This window comes from Phocoena sinus, chromosome 19, assembly GCF_008692025.1.
Source record: "Phocoena sinus isolate mPhoSin1 chromosome 19, mPhoSin1.pri, whole genome shotgun sequence".
NCBI lineage: Eukaryota > Metazoa > Chordata > Mammalia > Artiodactyla > Phocoenidae > Phocoena > Phocoena sinus.
The window spans coordinates 55,165,477-55,181,941 of NC_045781.1; the positions used below are offsets into that span (position 1 = coordinate 55,165,477).

The window sequence follows — 16,465 nt, forward strand, 5'->3', positions numbered from 1 at the left end:
CATCCGTCCGGTCGGGAAGACCGCTCAGTGTACCAGGCCCCTTGCGAGCTCGGGAGTGGGGCTTGGAGAGCAAAGGAAAGTTCCTCACCAGATGACGGCCGAGCCGTCGTCGCGCACCAGGTTGTACGCCGTCCGGCAAGCCTCTTTGTCGATCTTGGTGGCCATCGCCGCGATGCCGCAACGTGGATACTGCGCTCGCAGCGACAGATAAGCGCGCTCCGAGACGGCTGCAGGGATCGGAGCAGAGCGGGGCGGGGACGCTCCAAGGGCGGGCGGGTGGGCAGCGGCGGCGACAGCGGCTAGGGGAAAGCGAGCTCTGAGCTCCGAGCGCTGCTCTGGCTCCGAGGGCGCCGTGAGCGCGCGCCAGACCTAGGCCGCGCCGCCCCGCCCCCCTCCAGCCATTGGCCTCCCAGGACGCATCCAGCCCCGCCTCCTCTCGCTATTGGTCGTAGGGCCTCGAGGGCGGGGCGTCTTTACGTGACAACGACCAATCCCAGCCCGAGTGAGTTGCGCAACTCTGCGGTGGGGGCTGGAGGAGGGGACTTCTTTCCCCCCGCCTCCTCCTTCCTCCTCCTCCTCTTCTCCCTACCCACTCTTCTTCTCTATCCCCCAGCCCTTTCCTCCTTCTCCCACTCCCCCAGCTCCTCCCCCCATTTCCTCCTCCCCAAGCCCTCTTTCTCCTTTCCCTCTCTCTTCTCTTGTCCTTCTCCGTCCTCACTCCTTGAGCCTGTCTCCTCATTTTCTCCCTCGCCTCCCCTCCTCCTCCTTGCTACTCCCATTTCCGTAACCCGCTCCCTCCTACCTATACTCACCTCCCCTCTATCCCCTCCCTCTATCCCCCTCCCCCCTTGCCCCCCCACCAGGTTGCTGGGCTCCACAGGGGACCTCCAAGTGGGTGACTTAATGCATCAAACCCAAGGAGACTGCCCCTGCCCCAGTGTATGGCTCCCCGGTTTCTAGGTAGGGAGGAATTGGAAAGAATTAAGCATTTTTAAATAGGACAGAATAGAAAGTGGACTGCTTCCAAAATGCTGGTGGGATCACTGTTTACTTTGTGTTCCGGTTATTTGCATTCACAGCTTTGGGTTCCTCCGAGGGCAGGAGCTGACTCATTCTGTCTTCTTTCTGCCCTTACTGACTCACTCATTCATTCCCTCCTGCAATCATTCCACAAAGATGAGTTACAGGGTCAAGGCAAGTAAAAAGCCCAGACCCCAGAGACCTGGCTCTTGCATTGCATCTAGCCCTGCCTCTTTTTAACTGTGGGCCCTTGGACAAGCCTGAAAAACTCTCTGATTACTTTCCTCCAATGGAATAATAATAGTACTGACACCATAGGTTTGCTTTATGATTAACGGAACCTATACTTATAAACAGATATATTAGACCTTCAACAAAAGGTCATCGTTGTTGGTTATTAACTAAAATAAATCCTAAATAGAAACCCCAAAGGTCAGAACAATGTCCGATTAGTAATAAAATTCTCAATGGCAAACAAACAAAAATCAATCGATCAAGCATCGAACAGGTAAATGGGGGGAGGGGGTGGATGGGACCACATTTACAGGAAAGTGGGAGCTGCTGTTGCTATAAATACAAAGACAAAAACAAAGAAATTCCAGTTTGATGCAGCTCCTACCTTACTTCTTGATAAAGGTAATGGGAAGTCGGCCATTAGAAAGAAAAACAAAGATGGATCCATACCTCACACCACAGATCAGGGTAAATGCCAAAAGGATCAAAGATTTGCCTGTAAATTAAGGAAACCACAAAGTGCCAGAAGAAAACGTGGGAAGCTTCCTTTAGAAGACTGGAATGAGAAAGGTCTTTCTAACTATGACTCAAAACACAGAAGCGGGGCTTCCCTGGTGGCGCAGTGGTTGAGAGTCCGCCTGCCGATGCAGGGGACACGGGTTCGTGCCCCGGTTCGGGAAGATCCCACATACCACGGAGTGGCTGGGCCCCTGGTACGGAAAAAACAAAACAAAAAACCACAGAAGCCATAACAAAAGATGGATACATTCGGGCTTCCCTGGTGGCGCAGTGGTTGAGAGTCCGCCTGCCGATGCAGGGGACACAGGTTCGTGCCCCGGTCCGGGAAGATCCCACATGCCGTGGAGCGGCTGGGCCCGTGAGCCATGGCCGCTGAGCCTGCACGTCCGGAGCCTGTGCTCCACAACGGGAGAGGCCATAACAGTGAGAGACCTGTATACCGCAAAAAAAAAAAAAAAAAAAAAAGATGGATACATTCAAATATGTAAAAAGTCTTCTTCAATGGGAAAAAACAAAACAAAAGACAAGGCAGTAGAAAGTATTTGCAACTCAAATCACAAAGAATTTGTCTTGCTGACGTGTAGAGAAACCAACCTAAAAAAGAGAAAAGAGGGAATTCCCTGGCGGTCCAGTGGTTAGGACTCTCTGTTTCCACTGCATGGGGCCCGAGTTCAATCCCTGGTCAGGGAACTAAGATCCTGCAAGGCATGTGGCACTGTCAAAAAAAAAAAGAGAGAGAGAAAAGAAAAGTGGACACAGGATATGACCAGACAGATCAGAAGGCTCTTAAACACATGAGAAGATGTTCAATCTCGAGCCCTAATAAGAAAAATGCAAATTAAAGCGAAACTGTGATATCTTAAAAAAAAAAAACTAGCAGGTTAGCAAAAAGCAAAGTTTGACAAGCATGCTTTGTTACTGAGGCTGTGAACACCCAGGCCCTCTCATACAAGGCAGTGAGAGTGCAAGTGGGTAGAACCACCCATGGGAGCCATTTGTCAATATCTAGCAAATTTAGAAATGTATGTGCTCTCGACCAGTCAGTTTCCCCTAGATGTCAACAGCACATAGGGCTCCCTGTGTGCCCTGGTCCCATGCTCGGGGATTCTGATGTAGTTGATCTGAGGTATGGCTTGGGGGGTGGGATTTTTAAAAGCCCCCTTCGCCATTCTCATGTACAACTGGAGCCAATGGCCACTGCTATAGACATACTCAAGTGTGTGCAAAATATATTCAAGGTTATTCACTGAGCTTTATTTGTGGCAGCAGAAGCCCCCCCATTGAATAGATGACGATAAAGGTGTGCAGCTGGAAAGACAGAGAGAGTAGGGGGGCCTTCTCTCTGTGTACGGCTATGGATAGTTCTACAATCTACTTCATGATTGAACAAAACAAGGTTTAGAACGGTATGCTCAAAACACCCTTTTGTGTTGCTACCTTTGGGTAAAGTGGGGGGAGGGTTTACAGAGATATTTGTATCTGTTTACACGTGCATAAACACCTCTGGAAGAGCATACAAGAGAAAAACAACAATTGTACCTGAGATGGAGGTGAGGTAGGAAGCCAGACACAAGAGGAAAAGGGGAGGGAAGGAGATTTCATCATATACCATTTTACTTCTATTTTCTTCTCTTCTCTTCTATTTTTAAACACATGAATACATTACCTATTAAGAATATTAAATAACAACAACAAGGTGACTTCCATCCTGGATTTGATTGTATGGTTCAGGGATCCTGGGGGGGGAATGCCTTAACTGCGTCTCTCCTATTCCTAGTTGCTATTGCCCTCTACTGGACTGAAAGTGTACAGGGTTGGTTTTGAGGCGAACCCTAATTTTGAGCACCCTGAGGTCAACGTGCCCAGCTAAGGCACAAAAATACACTGTACACCAAAAATAAATGCGGTGTGTGAATATTTCTTTAAATCAGGATGCGTACAATAAAAAAAGCAATCTAATTCAACTCATGTTTCTTTAGAAGAGAAATCAAATCAAAATATTGGGCACTTATTATATGCTAGCTACAATGTCAAGAACGGGGGGAGTGTATAAATGCATTCATTCATTTACTCGTCATTCATTCATTCCTGACAGTGGACCTATTATGTGTCCAAGGGGGGGTCACAAACCCACTTGCCTGTAGGGGGAAGGCACTTAACGTAAATGAGCCAAGCACACAGCCTGTAAAAAATTTCTTCTGCAGGTCATCGTCTTCTGGGTGTCAGTTTCTTCTTCTGAACTGCCATCTAAAGGGGGCCACTTGTTCTCAGACCCACCCCAGTTGCCAGGTAAGAATCCTAGCATGACCATACCAAGGCTTCCAATTGTCTAAGAAAAGCAAAAAAATCAGAATCTTTTTGTGAAATCTCTTGATTCTTAAACTTGGGTAATAACAATGTTACATGTAAGAGCTGCCTGGATGCAAATTTGAACTAGACAAATACACTCCCTGCCCTCATGGGGATTACAGTCTAGGAGGGCTAGGGGATTACAGTTCAAACAGGCCTACACAGTGGAGAGAAAGCAATGACTCCATGATGGGAAGGCCCAAACTTAGTGGAATTCAGGCATCAGGCGTGTTTTCTTCAGGGCTTGGCCTCTATCTTTCTTCATGTTTCTACTTTGTCCTCCTGTTTTTCCTTTTTTTAATATATTTATTTATTTATTTTTGGCCGCGTTGGGTCTTTGTTGCTGCGCGCAAGCTTTCTCTAGTTGCAGCGAGCGGGGGCTACTCTTCGTTGTGGCGCACGGGCTTCTCACTGCAGTGGCTTGTCTTTGTTGCGGAGCACGGGCTCTAGGCGCGCAGGCTTCAGTAGTTGTGGCTTGTGGGCTGTAGAGCGCAGGCTCAGTAGTTGTGGTACACGGGCTTAGTTGTTCCACGACATGTGGGATCTTCCCAGACCAGGGCTTGAACCCGTGTTCCCTGCATTAGCAAATGGATTCTTAATCACTGTGCCACCAGGGAAGTCCTGTGCTGACTTTTTAAGACCATAATTTTTGCATGAGCTTTATTTCTTTCATTGCAAAAAAAACCTTACAGAATTGTTAAGGTCAGTGTCCCGGTTTCCACACTTTCCTTGGGGCTATAGAAAGAAAGAAATCCCACCTCAGCTGTAATTAGAGATGGGAATAAAACATAACCCTGAAACTTGCTGTTCTCAGCAAGGTGGTCATCATTCTGAAACAGGTGCCTTACATGGAATGGATATTTATAGAAAATGATATTTATAAAATCATCCCTGAGCTCACTCATTGTCAAATCTCTGAAAAGAGGCCCCCAGGAACTTTTGGGAAATGAAGATGCTGAGCAACTGACTGAGGGAACGTAATCCCTATGTCCTGAATGGTCTTTCTCAGAAACCATGAGTCACTGAGAGAACTCCACTTGGGTTCCAGAAATCCAGCAAGAAGACACTGGAAGGGGCAACATGACCTGGGATTTTATCTACCGTGAGTAAGGGCGGGGTGGGTCCAAGTCTCTGAATGGGGCAGTGTGGTCTAATGGCTAAGGGTTCAGGCAACTGCTCACCCAAATCCTGGCTCTGCCTACCCTTCCTGAGCCTCAGTCTCCTCTTCCATTAAGTGGGTACCTCCCACAGAGGAGTTATTTGAGGATCACATGTGGAAAATGCATATCAAAGGATATAAAAGCAGCTAATACTTTGAGTGCCAGCCCCCTGCCCCTTCCAAGTGGTATGTAACCTTAAACTGCCTTACTAGAAGTAACACACAGCACTAGAGTCCACTGGAAAATAGAAACTGTGTATATATAAATAATCAAGCAAACGAGAGAGGGAAGTATGTAAGCAGGAAGCATTGAGCGCAGGGTATTGGCTGCAGCAGGTACAGGAGAGCTGAGAAGCCAAGCAGGTTGGTGACACACCCCCAGAAATCAGCCACAGGCCAGAGACTGGTGACCAGCACTGGGTCAGAGAGACAGAGAGGGGAGGAGGGGACACTAGAGTAGGGGCTGGGGTCACCCAGGGTTTGCTGCAGCTCAGAGGAGGTACGGCTGCTGCAGATTTGCTCCAGAGAGGGACAGAAATACCCTTGCCTTTTCTTCCCTCCTGCCCTCCACTCTCTCACGAGGATCTCCCACTGCCAGACTCAGCAGGAAACCTTTGACCAGGGAGCTGGGAAATCCAGCCTGCAGTGGGGACACCCTTCCCCCATGCCACCACCATCCACCCAACCATTCAGGGCCAAGGAGGGCAGGTGGGAGGAGCAGCTCTAACGCCCAGAACCAGGGAAGGAGAACATGTTGTTTCATTGGTCTGACCACACCCTGAGAATTGTGTTCCGATGTGGAAATCGTGCTTAAAGGAGGACCCCAGCTGACACAGGGTGGGGATGAGAAGCCACAGATGCAATTTATCCTGCAGGAGAGCAGTTTCATGGAGGGCAGGGGAACTGCCCCTCCATTTGGGAGGGGGTCTCTCTTGCAGCACATGGTAGTCTTCTTATACAACCCTCCCAGGAGCAAATCAACACCAGTTACAGGAAGAAAGAGTTGGAGTCAATATAAAGAAGTTGTCTTTCCGTTTCATAGCAATTAACACAACATTGTAAATCAATTATACTTCAATTTTTAAAAATATATTGATTGGGGCGGAGTCAAGATGACGTACTAGGAGGACGCGGAATTAGCGTCTCCTCACAACTAGGGCACCTACCAGACACTGGTGAGGGACCATGGACACCTAAGTGGATGGCAGGAATCCCCAGCAACCAGTTCTTTCAATTATAGTTTTATTTTTCCTAATATATTTTTTATCTTTCTAATTTTATTTTGTTTTTTATTCTTTGATATTGTAATGCTCCTTTTTTTCTTTCCTTCTTCCTTTTTTTAATTTATTATTTATTTTTCTCTTTTTTTTCCTTTTTAAATTTATTAATTATTATTATGGTTTTTTTACCACACAAGAAGCTTGTGGGATCTTGGTTCCCAGGCTGTAGGTCGGGCCCGAGCTCCTGTGGTGGGAGCTCCAAGTCCAAACCACTGCACTAACAGAGAACCTCAGACCCCAGGGAAAATAAATCGGAGTGAGGCCTCCCAGAGGTCCTCATCTCAGCACTAAGACCCAGCTCTATCCCACTGCCTGCAAACTCCAGTGCTGGACATCTCAGGCCAAACAACCAGTAAGACAAGAATACAGCACCACCCATCAAAAAAAAAAAAAAATGTTACAGACGAAGGAGCAAGGTAAAAACCTACAAGACCAGATAAAGGAAGACGAAATAGGCAACATACCTGAAAAAGAATTCAGAGTAATAACAGTAAAGATGATTCCAAAATCTCGGAAACAGAATGGAGAAAATACAAGAAACATTTAACAGGGACCTTGAAGAACTAAAGAGCAAACCAACAGTGATGAACAACACAATTACTGAAATTAAAAATACTCTAGAAGGAATCAATAACAGAATAACTGAGGCAGAAGATCAGATAAGTGAGCTGGAAGATAAAATGGTGGAAGTAACTGCCAGGGAGTAGAATAAAGAAAAAAGAATGAAAAGAATGGGGCTTCCCTGGTGGTGCAGTGGTTAAGAATCCTCCTGCCAATGCAGGGGACACGAGTTCGAGCCCTGATCTGGGAAGATCCCACATGCTGCGGAGCAACTAAGCCCATGCGCCACAACTGCTGAGCCTGTGCTCTAGAGCCCATGAGCCACAACTACTGAGCCTGCGTGCCACAACTACTGAAGCCCATGTGCTCTAGGGCACATGCTCTGCAACAGAGATAAGCCACTGCAATGAGAAGCCCACACACCGCAACAAAGAGTAGCCCCCAGTCGCCACCACTAGAGAAAGCCCGCGCACAGCAACAAAGATCCAATGCAGCCAAAAATAAATTAATTAATTAATTTTTTTTAAAAAAAGAAGAAAGAATGAAAAGAATTGAGGACAGTCTCAGAGACTTCTGGGACAACATTAAATGCACCAACATTTGAATTATAGGGGTCCCAGAAAAAGAAGAGAAAAAGAAAGGGTCTGAGAAAATATTTGAAGAGATTATAGTCAAAAACTTCCCTGACATGGGAAAGGAAATAGTCACCCAAGTCTAGGAAGCACAGAGAGTCCCATACAGGATAAACCCTAGGAAAAGCACAACAAGACACATATTAATCAAACTAACAAAAAATTAAATTCAAAGAAAAAATATTAAGGGCTTCCCTGATGCCGCAGTGGTTGAGAGTTCACCTGCCGATGCAGGGGATACGGGTTCGAGCTCCGGTTCGGGAAGATCCCACATGCCGTGGAGCGGCTGGGCCCGTGAGCCATGGCCACTGAGCCTGCGCGTCCGGAGCCTGTGCTCCGCAACGGGAGAGGCCACAGCAGTGAGAAGCCCGCGTACCGCAAAAAAAAAAAAAAAAAAATTAAAAGCAGCAAGGGAAAAGCAACAAATAACATACAAGGGAATCACTATAAGGTTAACAGCTGATCTTTCAGCAGAAACTCTGCATGCCAGAAGGGAGTGGCAGGACATATTTAAAGTGATGAAAGGGAAAAACCTACAACCAAGATTACTCTACCCAGCAAGGATCTCATTCAGATTCGATGGAGAAATTAAACTTTTACAGATAAGCAAAAGTTAAGAGTATTCAGCACTGGGCTTCCCTGGTGGTGCAGGGGTTAAGAATCCACCTGCTAAGGCAGGGGACACATGTTCAAGCCGTGGTCTGGGAAGATCCCACATGCCACGGAGCAGCTAAGCCCGTGCACCACAGCTACTGAGCCTCAGTTCTAGAGCCCACGAGCCACATGAACTGAGCCCACGTACCACAACTACTGAAGCCAGTGTGCCTAGAGCCCGTGCTCGCAACAAGAGAAGCCACTGAAGTGAGAAGCCCGCGTACCACAACGAAGAGTAACCCCGCTCGCTGCAACTAAAGAAAGCCCACACATAGCAACAATAGTCACAACGTAGCCAAAAATAAATTAATTAATTAATTTTAAAAAAACCACATCCCTGGTCAGAAAAGTACAATTAAAAATAAATAAATAAACATTTTTAAAAAACAGAGAGAGAATTCATCACCACCAAACCAGCTTTACAACAAATGCTAAAGGAACTTCTCTAGGTAGGAAACACAAAAGATGGAAAAGGCCTACAAAAACAAACCCAAAACAATTAATAAAATGGTAATAGGAACATACATATCAATAATTACCTTACATGTAAATGGATTAAATGCTCCAACCAAAAGACATAGCCTGGCTGAATGGATATAAAAACAAGACCCATACATATGCTGTCTATAAGAGAACCACTTCAGACCTAGAGACACACACAGACTGAAAGTGCAGGGATGGAAAAAGATATTCCATGCAAATGGAAATCAAAAGAAAGCTGGAGGGACTTCCCTGGTGGCACAGTGGTTAAGAATCTACCTGCCAATGCAGGAGATACGGGTTCGAGCCCTGGTCCAGGAAGATCCCACATGCCACAGAGCAGCTAAGCCCATGCACCACAACTACTGAGCCTGTGCGACACAACTACTGAAGCCTGCACACCTAGAGCCCGTGCTCTGCAACAAAGAGAAGCCACCGTAATGAGAAGCCTGTGCACTGCAACGAAGAGTAGCCCCCACTCACTGCAACTAGAGAAAGCCTGCGCCCAGCAATGAAGACCCAATGCAGCCAAAAATAAATGAATAAATAATAAAAAAAGAAGGCTGGAGTAGCAATTCTCGTATCAGACAAAATAGACTTTAAAATAAAGATTATTACAAGAGACAAAGAAGGATGCTACATAATGATCAAGGGATCAACCCAAGAAGAAGACATAACAATTACAAATATTTATGCACCCAACATAGGAGCACCTCAATACATAAGGCAAATGCTAACAGCCATAAAAGGGGAAATCGACAGTAACACAATAATACTAGGGGACTTTAACATCTCACTTACACCAATGGACAGATCATCCAAAATGAAAATAAATAAGGAAACACAAGCTTTAAATGACACATTAAACAAGATGGATTTAATTGATATTTATAGGACATTCCATCCAAAAACAACAGAATACACTTTCTTCTCAAGTGCTCATAGAACATTCTCCAGGATAGACCATATCTTGGGTCACAAATCAAGCCTTGGTAAATTTAAGAAAATTGAAATCGCATCAAGTATCTTTTCCGACCACAATGCTATGAGACTAGATATCAATTACAGGAAAAAACTGTAAGAAAATACAAATACATGGAGGCTAAACAATACGCTACTAAATAACCAAGATATCACTGAATAAATCAAAGAGGAAATCAAAAAATACCTAGAAACAAATGACAATGAAAACACAACTACCCCAAACCTATGGGATGTAGCAAAAAAAATTCTAAGAGGGAAGTTTATAGCAATACAATCCTACCTCAAGAAACAAGAAACAACTCAAATAAAGAAACTAACCTTACACCTAAAGCAATTAGAGACAGAAGAACAAAAAAAAAAAACCCCAAAGTTAGCAGAAGGAAAGAAATCATAAAGATCAGATCAGAAATAAATGAAAATAAATGAAGGAAACAATAACAAAGATCAATAAAACTAAAAAAAAAAAAAAAGATCAATAAAACTAAAAGCTGGTGCTTTGAGAAGATAAAATTGATAAACCATTAGCCAGACTCACCAAGAAAAAAAGGGAGAGGACTCAAATCAACAGAATTAGAAATGAAAAAGGAGAAGTAACAACTGACACTGCAGAAATACAAAGGATCATGAGAGATTACTACAAGCAACTATATGCCAATAAAATGGACAACCTGGAAGAAACGGAAAAATTCTTAGAAAAGCACCAGCTTCCAAGACTGAACCAGGAAGAAATAGAAAATATAAACAGACAATTCACAAGCACTGAAATTGAAACTGTGATTAAAAATCTTCCAACAGGGCTTCCCTGGTGGCGCAGTGGTTGAGAGTCTGCCTGCCGATGCAGGGGACACAGGTTCGTGTCCCGGTCCGGGAAGATCCCACATGCTGTGGAGCGGCTGGGCCTGTGAGCCATGGTCGTTGAGCCTGCGTGTCTGGAGCCTGTGCTCCCCAACGGGAGAGGCCACAACATACCAGTGAGAGGCCCACATACCACAAAAAAAAAAAAAAAAAAATCTTCCAACAAACAAAAGCCCAGGACCAGATGTCTTCACAGGTGAATTCTATCAAACATTTAGAGAAGAACTAACACCTATCCTTCTCAAACTCTTCCAAACTATAGCAGAGGGAGGAACACTCCCAAACTCATTCTATGAGGCCACCTTCACCCTGATACCAAAACCAGACAAAGATGTCACACACACACACAAAAAAACCTACAGGCCAATATCTCTGATGAACACAGATGCAAAAATCCTCAACAAAATACTAACAAACAGAATCCAACAGCACATTAAAAGGATCATACACCATGATCAACTGGGGTTTATCCCAGGAATGCAAGGATTCTTCAATATATGCAAAGTAATCAATGTGATACACCATATTAACAAACTGAAGGATAGAAACCATATGATAATCTCAATAGATGCAGTAAAAGCTTTTGACAAAATTCAACTCCCATTTACGATAAAAACCCTCCAGAAAGTAGGCATAGAGGGAACCTACCTCAACACAATAAAGACCATATATGACAAACCCACAGCCAGCAGGTGATGATGAAACCATTTGCTGATGATGAAAAACTGAAACCATTTCCTCTAAGATTGGGAACAAGACAAGGTTGCCCACTCTCACCATTATTACTCAACATAGTTTTGGAAGTTTTAGCCACAGCAACAGAGAAGAAAAATAAATAAAAGGAATCCAAATTGGAAAAGAAGAAGTAAAACTGTCACTGTTTGCAGATGACATGATACTATACATAGAAAACCCTAAAGATGCTACCAGAAAACTACTAGAGCTAATCAATGAATTTGGTAAAGTAGCAGGATACAAAATTAATGCACAGGAATCTCTTGCATTCCTATACACTAATGATGAAAAATCTGAAAGTGAAATTAAGGAAACACTCCCATTTACCATTGCAACAAAAAGAATAAAATACCTAGGAATAAACCTACCTAAGCAGAAAAAAGACCTGTATACAGAAGACTCTAAGACACTGATGAAAGAATTAAAGATGATACAAACAGATGGAGAGACATACTATGTTCTTGGATTGGAAGAATCAACATTGTGAAAATGACTATACTACCCAAAGCAATCTACAGATTCAGTGCAATCCCTATGAAGCTACCACTGGCATTTTTCACAGAACTAGAACAAAATATTGCACAACTTGTATGGAAACACAAAAGACCCCGAATAGCCAAAACAATCCCGAGAAAGAAAAATGCAGCTGGAGGAATCAGGCTTCTGGACTTCAGACTATACAACAAAGCTACAGTAATCAAGACAGTATGGTACTGGCACAAAAACAGAAATATAGATCAATGGAACAGGATAGAAAGCCCAGAGATAAACCCACGCACATATGGTCACCTTATCTTTGATAAAGGAGGCAAGAATATACAGTGGAGAAAAGACAGCCTCTTCAAGAACTGGTGCTGGGACACTGGACAGCTACATGTAAAGGAATGAAATTAGAACACTCCCTAACACCATACACAAAAGTAAACTCAAAATGGATTAAAGACCTAAATGGAAAGCCAGACGCTATAAAACTCGTAGAGGAAAACATAGGCAGAACTGTCTATGACATCAATCACAGCAAGATCCTTTTGACCCACCCCCTAGAGTAATGGAAATAAAAACAAAAATAAACAAATGGGACCTAATGAAACTTGAAAGCTTTTGCACAGCAAAGGAAACCATAAACAAGAGGAAAAGACAACCCTCTGAATGGCAGAAAATATTTGCAAACAAAGCAACTGACAAAGGATTAAGCTCCAAAATATACAAGCAACTCATGCAGCTCAATATCAAAAAACAAACAACCCAATCCAAAAATGGGCAGAAGACGTAAATAGATATTTCTCCAAAGAAGATATACAGATTGCCAACAAACACATGAAAAGATGCTCAACATCACTAATCATTAGAGAAACACAAATCACAACTACGATGAGGTATCACCTCACACTGGTCAGAATAGCCATCATCAAAAAATCTATCAACAATAAATGCTAGAGAGGGTGTGGAGAAAAAGGAACCCTCCTACACTGTTGGTGGGAATGTACATTGATACAGCCACTGTGGAGAACAGTATGGAGGTTCCTTAAAAAAACTAAAAATAGAACTACCATATGATCCAGCAATCCCACTATTGGGCATATACCCTGAGAAAACCATAATTCAGAAAGAGTCATGTACCACGATGTTCATTGCAGCTCTATTTAAAATAGCCAGGACATGGAAGCAGCCTAAGTGTACATCGACACATGAATGGATACAGAAGATGTGGCATTGGCTTTCTGGTGGTGCACTGGTTAAGAATCCGCCTGCCAATGCAGGGGACACGGGTTGAAGCCCTGGTCCAGGAAGATCCCACATACCGCGGAGCAACTAAGCCCGTGCAACACAATTACTGAGCCTGCACTCTAGACCCCGCAAGCCACAACTACTGAGCCCACGTGCCAGAACTGAAGCCCGTGCACCTAGAGCCTGTGCTCCGCAACAAGAGAAGCGACCGCAGTGAGAAGCCCGCACACCACAATGGAGAGTAGCCCCCGCTCACCACAAATAGAGAAAAGCCCGTGCACAGCAACAAAGAACCAATGCAGCCCAAAATAAATAAATAAATATTTTTAAAAACGAAGATGTGGCACATATATACAATGGAATATTACTCAGCCATAAAAAGAAATGCAATTGAGTTATTTGTAATGAGGTGGATGGACCTAGAGACTGTCATACAGAGGGAAGTGAGTCAGAAAGAGAAAAACAAATACCATATGTTAACACATATATATGGAATCTAAAAAAAAAAAATGGTTCTGATGAACCTAGGTGCAGGACACGAATAAAGACTCGGGCGTAGAGAATGGACTTGAGGACACGGGGAGGGGGAAGGGTAAGCTGGGACAAAGTGAGAGAGTAGCCCTGACATATATACACTACCAAATGTAAAATAGATAGCTAGTGGGAAGCAGCTGCATAGCACAGAGAGATCAGCTCGGTGCTTCGTGACCACCTAGAGAGGTGGGATAGGGAGGGTGTGAGGGAGACGCAAGAGGGAGGAGATATGGGGATATATGTATATGTATAGTTGATTCACTTTGTTATACAGTAGAAACTAACACAACATTGTAAAGCAACTATACTCCAATAAAGACGTTAAAAAAATATATGTATATGTATATACATATATATATGTGTATATATATAGATTAAAGAAAAAAGAAGAAGCTCCTTCCAGTGGAGCCCTCTGAGAGATAGTGAGTCCCCCGTCACAGCAAAAGATCCGTGAGCGTTAATTCTTGATTTAGTGACTGTTGCTTTTCTGAACTAGATTCTACTTTTTTTTTTTTTTTTTTTTGGTTCAGCGGCCATGGCTCACGGGCCTAGCCACTCCGCGGCATGTGGGATCTTCCCGGACCGGGGCACGAACTGGTGTCCCCTGCATCGGCAGGCGGACTCTCAACCACTGCGCCACCAGGGAAGCCTAGATTCTACTTTTGACATGACAAAGAAGTTTCAGTAACACAGAAGATCTTGCGTCATTGGTTAAACTTTTTTTTTTTTTTAAACTGTGAAACCCAGATTGGGACTTGAACCCACGGTCTTTTTTTTTTTTCCTTTTAATGAATTTATTTATTTATTTATTTAGTATTTATTTTGGGCTGCGTTGGGTCTTCGTTGCTGCACGCGGGCTTTCTCTAGTTGCAGTGAGCAGGGGCTACTCTTTGTTGCAGTGCACGGGCCTCTCATTGCGGTGGCTTCTCTTGTTGCGGAGCTCAGGCTCTAGGCACGCAGGCTTCAGTAGTTGTGTCACGCGGGCTCAGTAGTTGTGGCTCGTGGGCTCTAGAGCGCAGGCTCAGTAGTTGTGGCGCATGGTCGTAGTTGTAGCACATGGTCTTAGTTGCTCAGCGGCATGTGGGATCTTCCCGTGTCAGGACTCGAACCCATGTCCCCTGCATTAGCGGGTGGATTCTTAACCAGTGTGCCTCCAGGGAAGTCCCATCAGTTAAACTTTTAAACTTGCTTTGTAAAAACCCTCTGTTTTGTTTCCCCTTAACGGGCTATAAATTCCTCTCAGACAGGAACATGTTTATAGTTCTGCCTGATTTTAAGCAAACATAATACATGAAAACCTTGGTTCTTGGTTCCACTAAAACAAACCAAAAACAAATCAAAACAAAACAAAATTTACCACTGAATTCCTTTCAACAATAATTTTCCCTAGAGCGTTTAAAATATACTATCAGGGTCCAATAAGGTTTTTTTCTGAAGTGTTTATTTTATGCTGGCAAAGGGAAACTATTATACAGAGGAAGCCTACAGAGAGGAAGAAATTAATGCGAACAATATGCAAATAAAAAGCCACAGTTGTCTGCAGTATGTGTTAAAGAAAGCATCCCTTTGGCTTTTAGCAGCCCATAACAGCAGCCTGCAGTAGGTAAAGAAATATTGTTTACTAACAGAGAATACGCCATTGAATTCAATAGATATAATAAATTTAAAATTAATTTTAAATTTAATATTAAATAAAATTAAATAAATTTAAAAACCAGTTTCATATTTGGACATTTAGTAGCGAAAAAGGAAGGAAAAATAGCAGAGAAAACAGAAAATGAGAAATTGGAAGAAAAGGAAAAAAAGCAGAGAACTTCAGAAAGACAAGGAAGCTTTCTTATGCTATAAAATCAGGATTTTGGTCAATCAGCTAATAGTGAATCTAAGAAGTCAGTTGTCCCAGGGCATCACCTTAAATTCATCCATACTGTGAGTATTTAATTGGACCTAACACTTGCATGTACATTCTTCTTTGAGCGTGGGCTGGCTGAAACAGGCCTGTGTATTTCTTTCTTTCTTTTTTTTTTTTTTTAATTGAAATACAGCTGATTTACAATGTTGTGTTAGTTTCCGGTATACAGCAAAGTGATCCAGTTACATTTATATTAATTCTTTTTCAGATTATTTTCCATTATAGGTTATTATAAGGTATTGAATACAGTTCCCTGTGCCAGATAGTAGGTCCGTGTTGTTTACCTATTTTAAATATAGTAGTGTATATCTGTTAATCCCAAATCCCTGATTTATCCCTCCTCCCCCTTTCCTCTTTGGGAATCATAAGTTTGTTATGTCTGTGGCTCTATTTCTGTTTTGTAAATAAGTTCATTTGTTTCATTTTTTTACATTGCACGTATAAGTGATATCATATGGTATTTGTCTTTCTCTGTCTGACTTAATTTAGTATGATAATCTCCAGGCCCATCCGTGTTGCTGCAAATGGCATTATTTCATTCTTTTTTATAAGTCTGGGTCTTTCTTCTCACATGGACCACATCTATAACTCTTCTGCTACAATTTCCCATTTCCTGTTCTTTATGGCAGCTGGAGAACCTAAAGATGCTTTCAAATCCATCCATGTGTACAATGATGCCCCCCACCTGGGGCTCACAATTTCCTTCCATTTTCTCTGTCCCAGTTTCTACAGCTCATTTGATGTCAATTTCCTCAGTCACTCGCTTCAAGTTTTCCCAAGTTTCTTAACAGTTTTCATAGAGACAATATTCTTTCTTTTTACCCTCACA

General features: G+C 43.3%; 1 protein-coding gene across 3 annotated transcripts in view; it reads right to left on the reverse strand.

Annotated features, from left to right (window-relative positions):
• Positions 1–16,465, reverse strand: part of COTL1 (coactosin like F-actin binding protein 1) — a 74,417-nt gene that overhangs the window by 43,464 nt on the left and 14,488 nt on the right. Inside the window, exon 2 of one of the 3 annotated variants that reach the window (XM_032612402.1) lies at positions 89–299. In XM_032612402.1, the coding sequence (XP_032468293.1) occupies positions 89–165 (77 nt within the window). In that variant the 5' untranslated portion in view covers positions 166–299. Of the gene's footprint in view, positions 1–88; positions 341–16,465 lie in introns of those variants that run through there. The other 2 variants (XM_032612401.1, XM_032612400.1) reach the window with 2 other exon arrangements.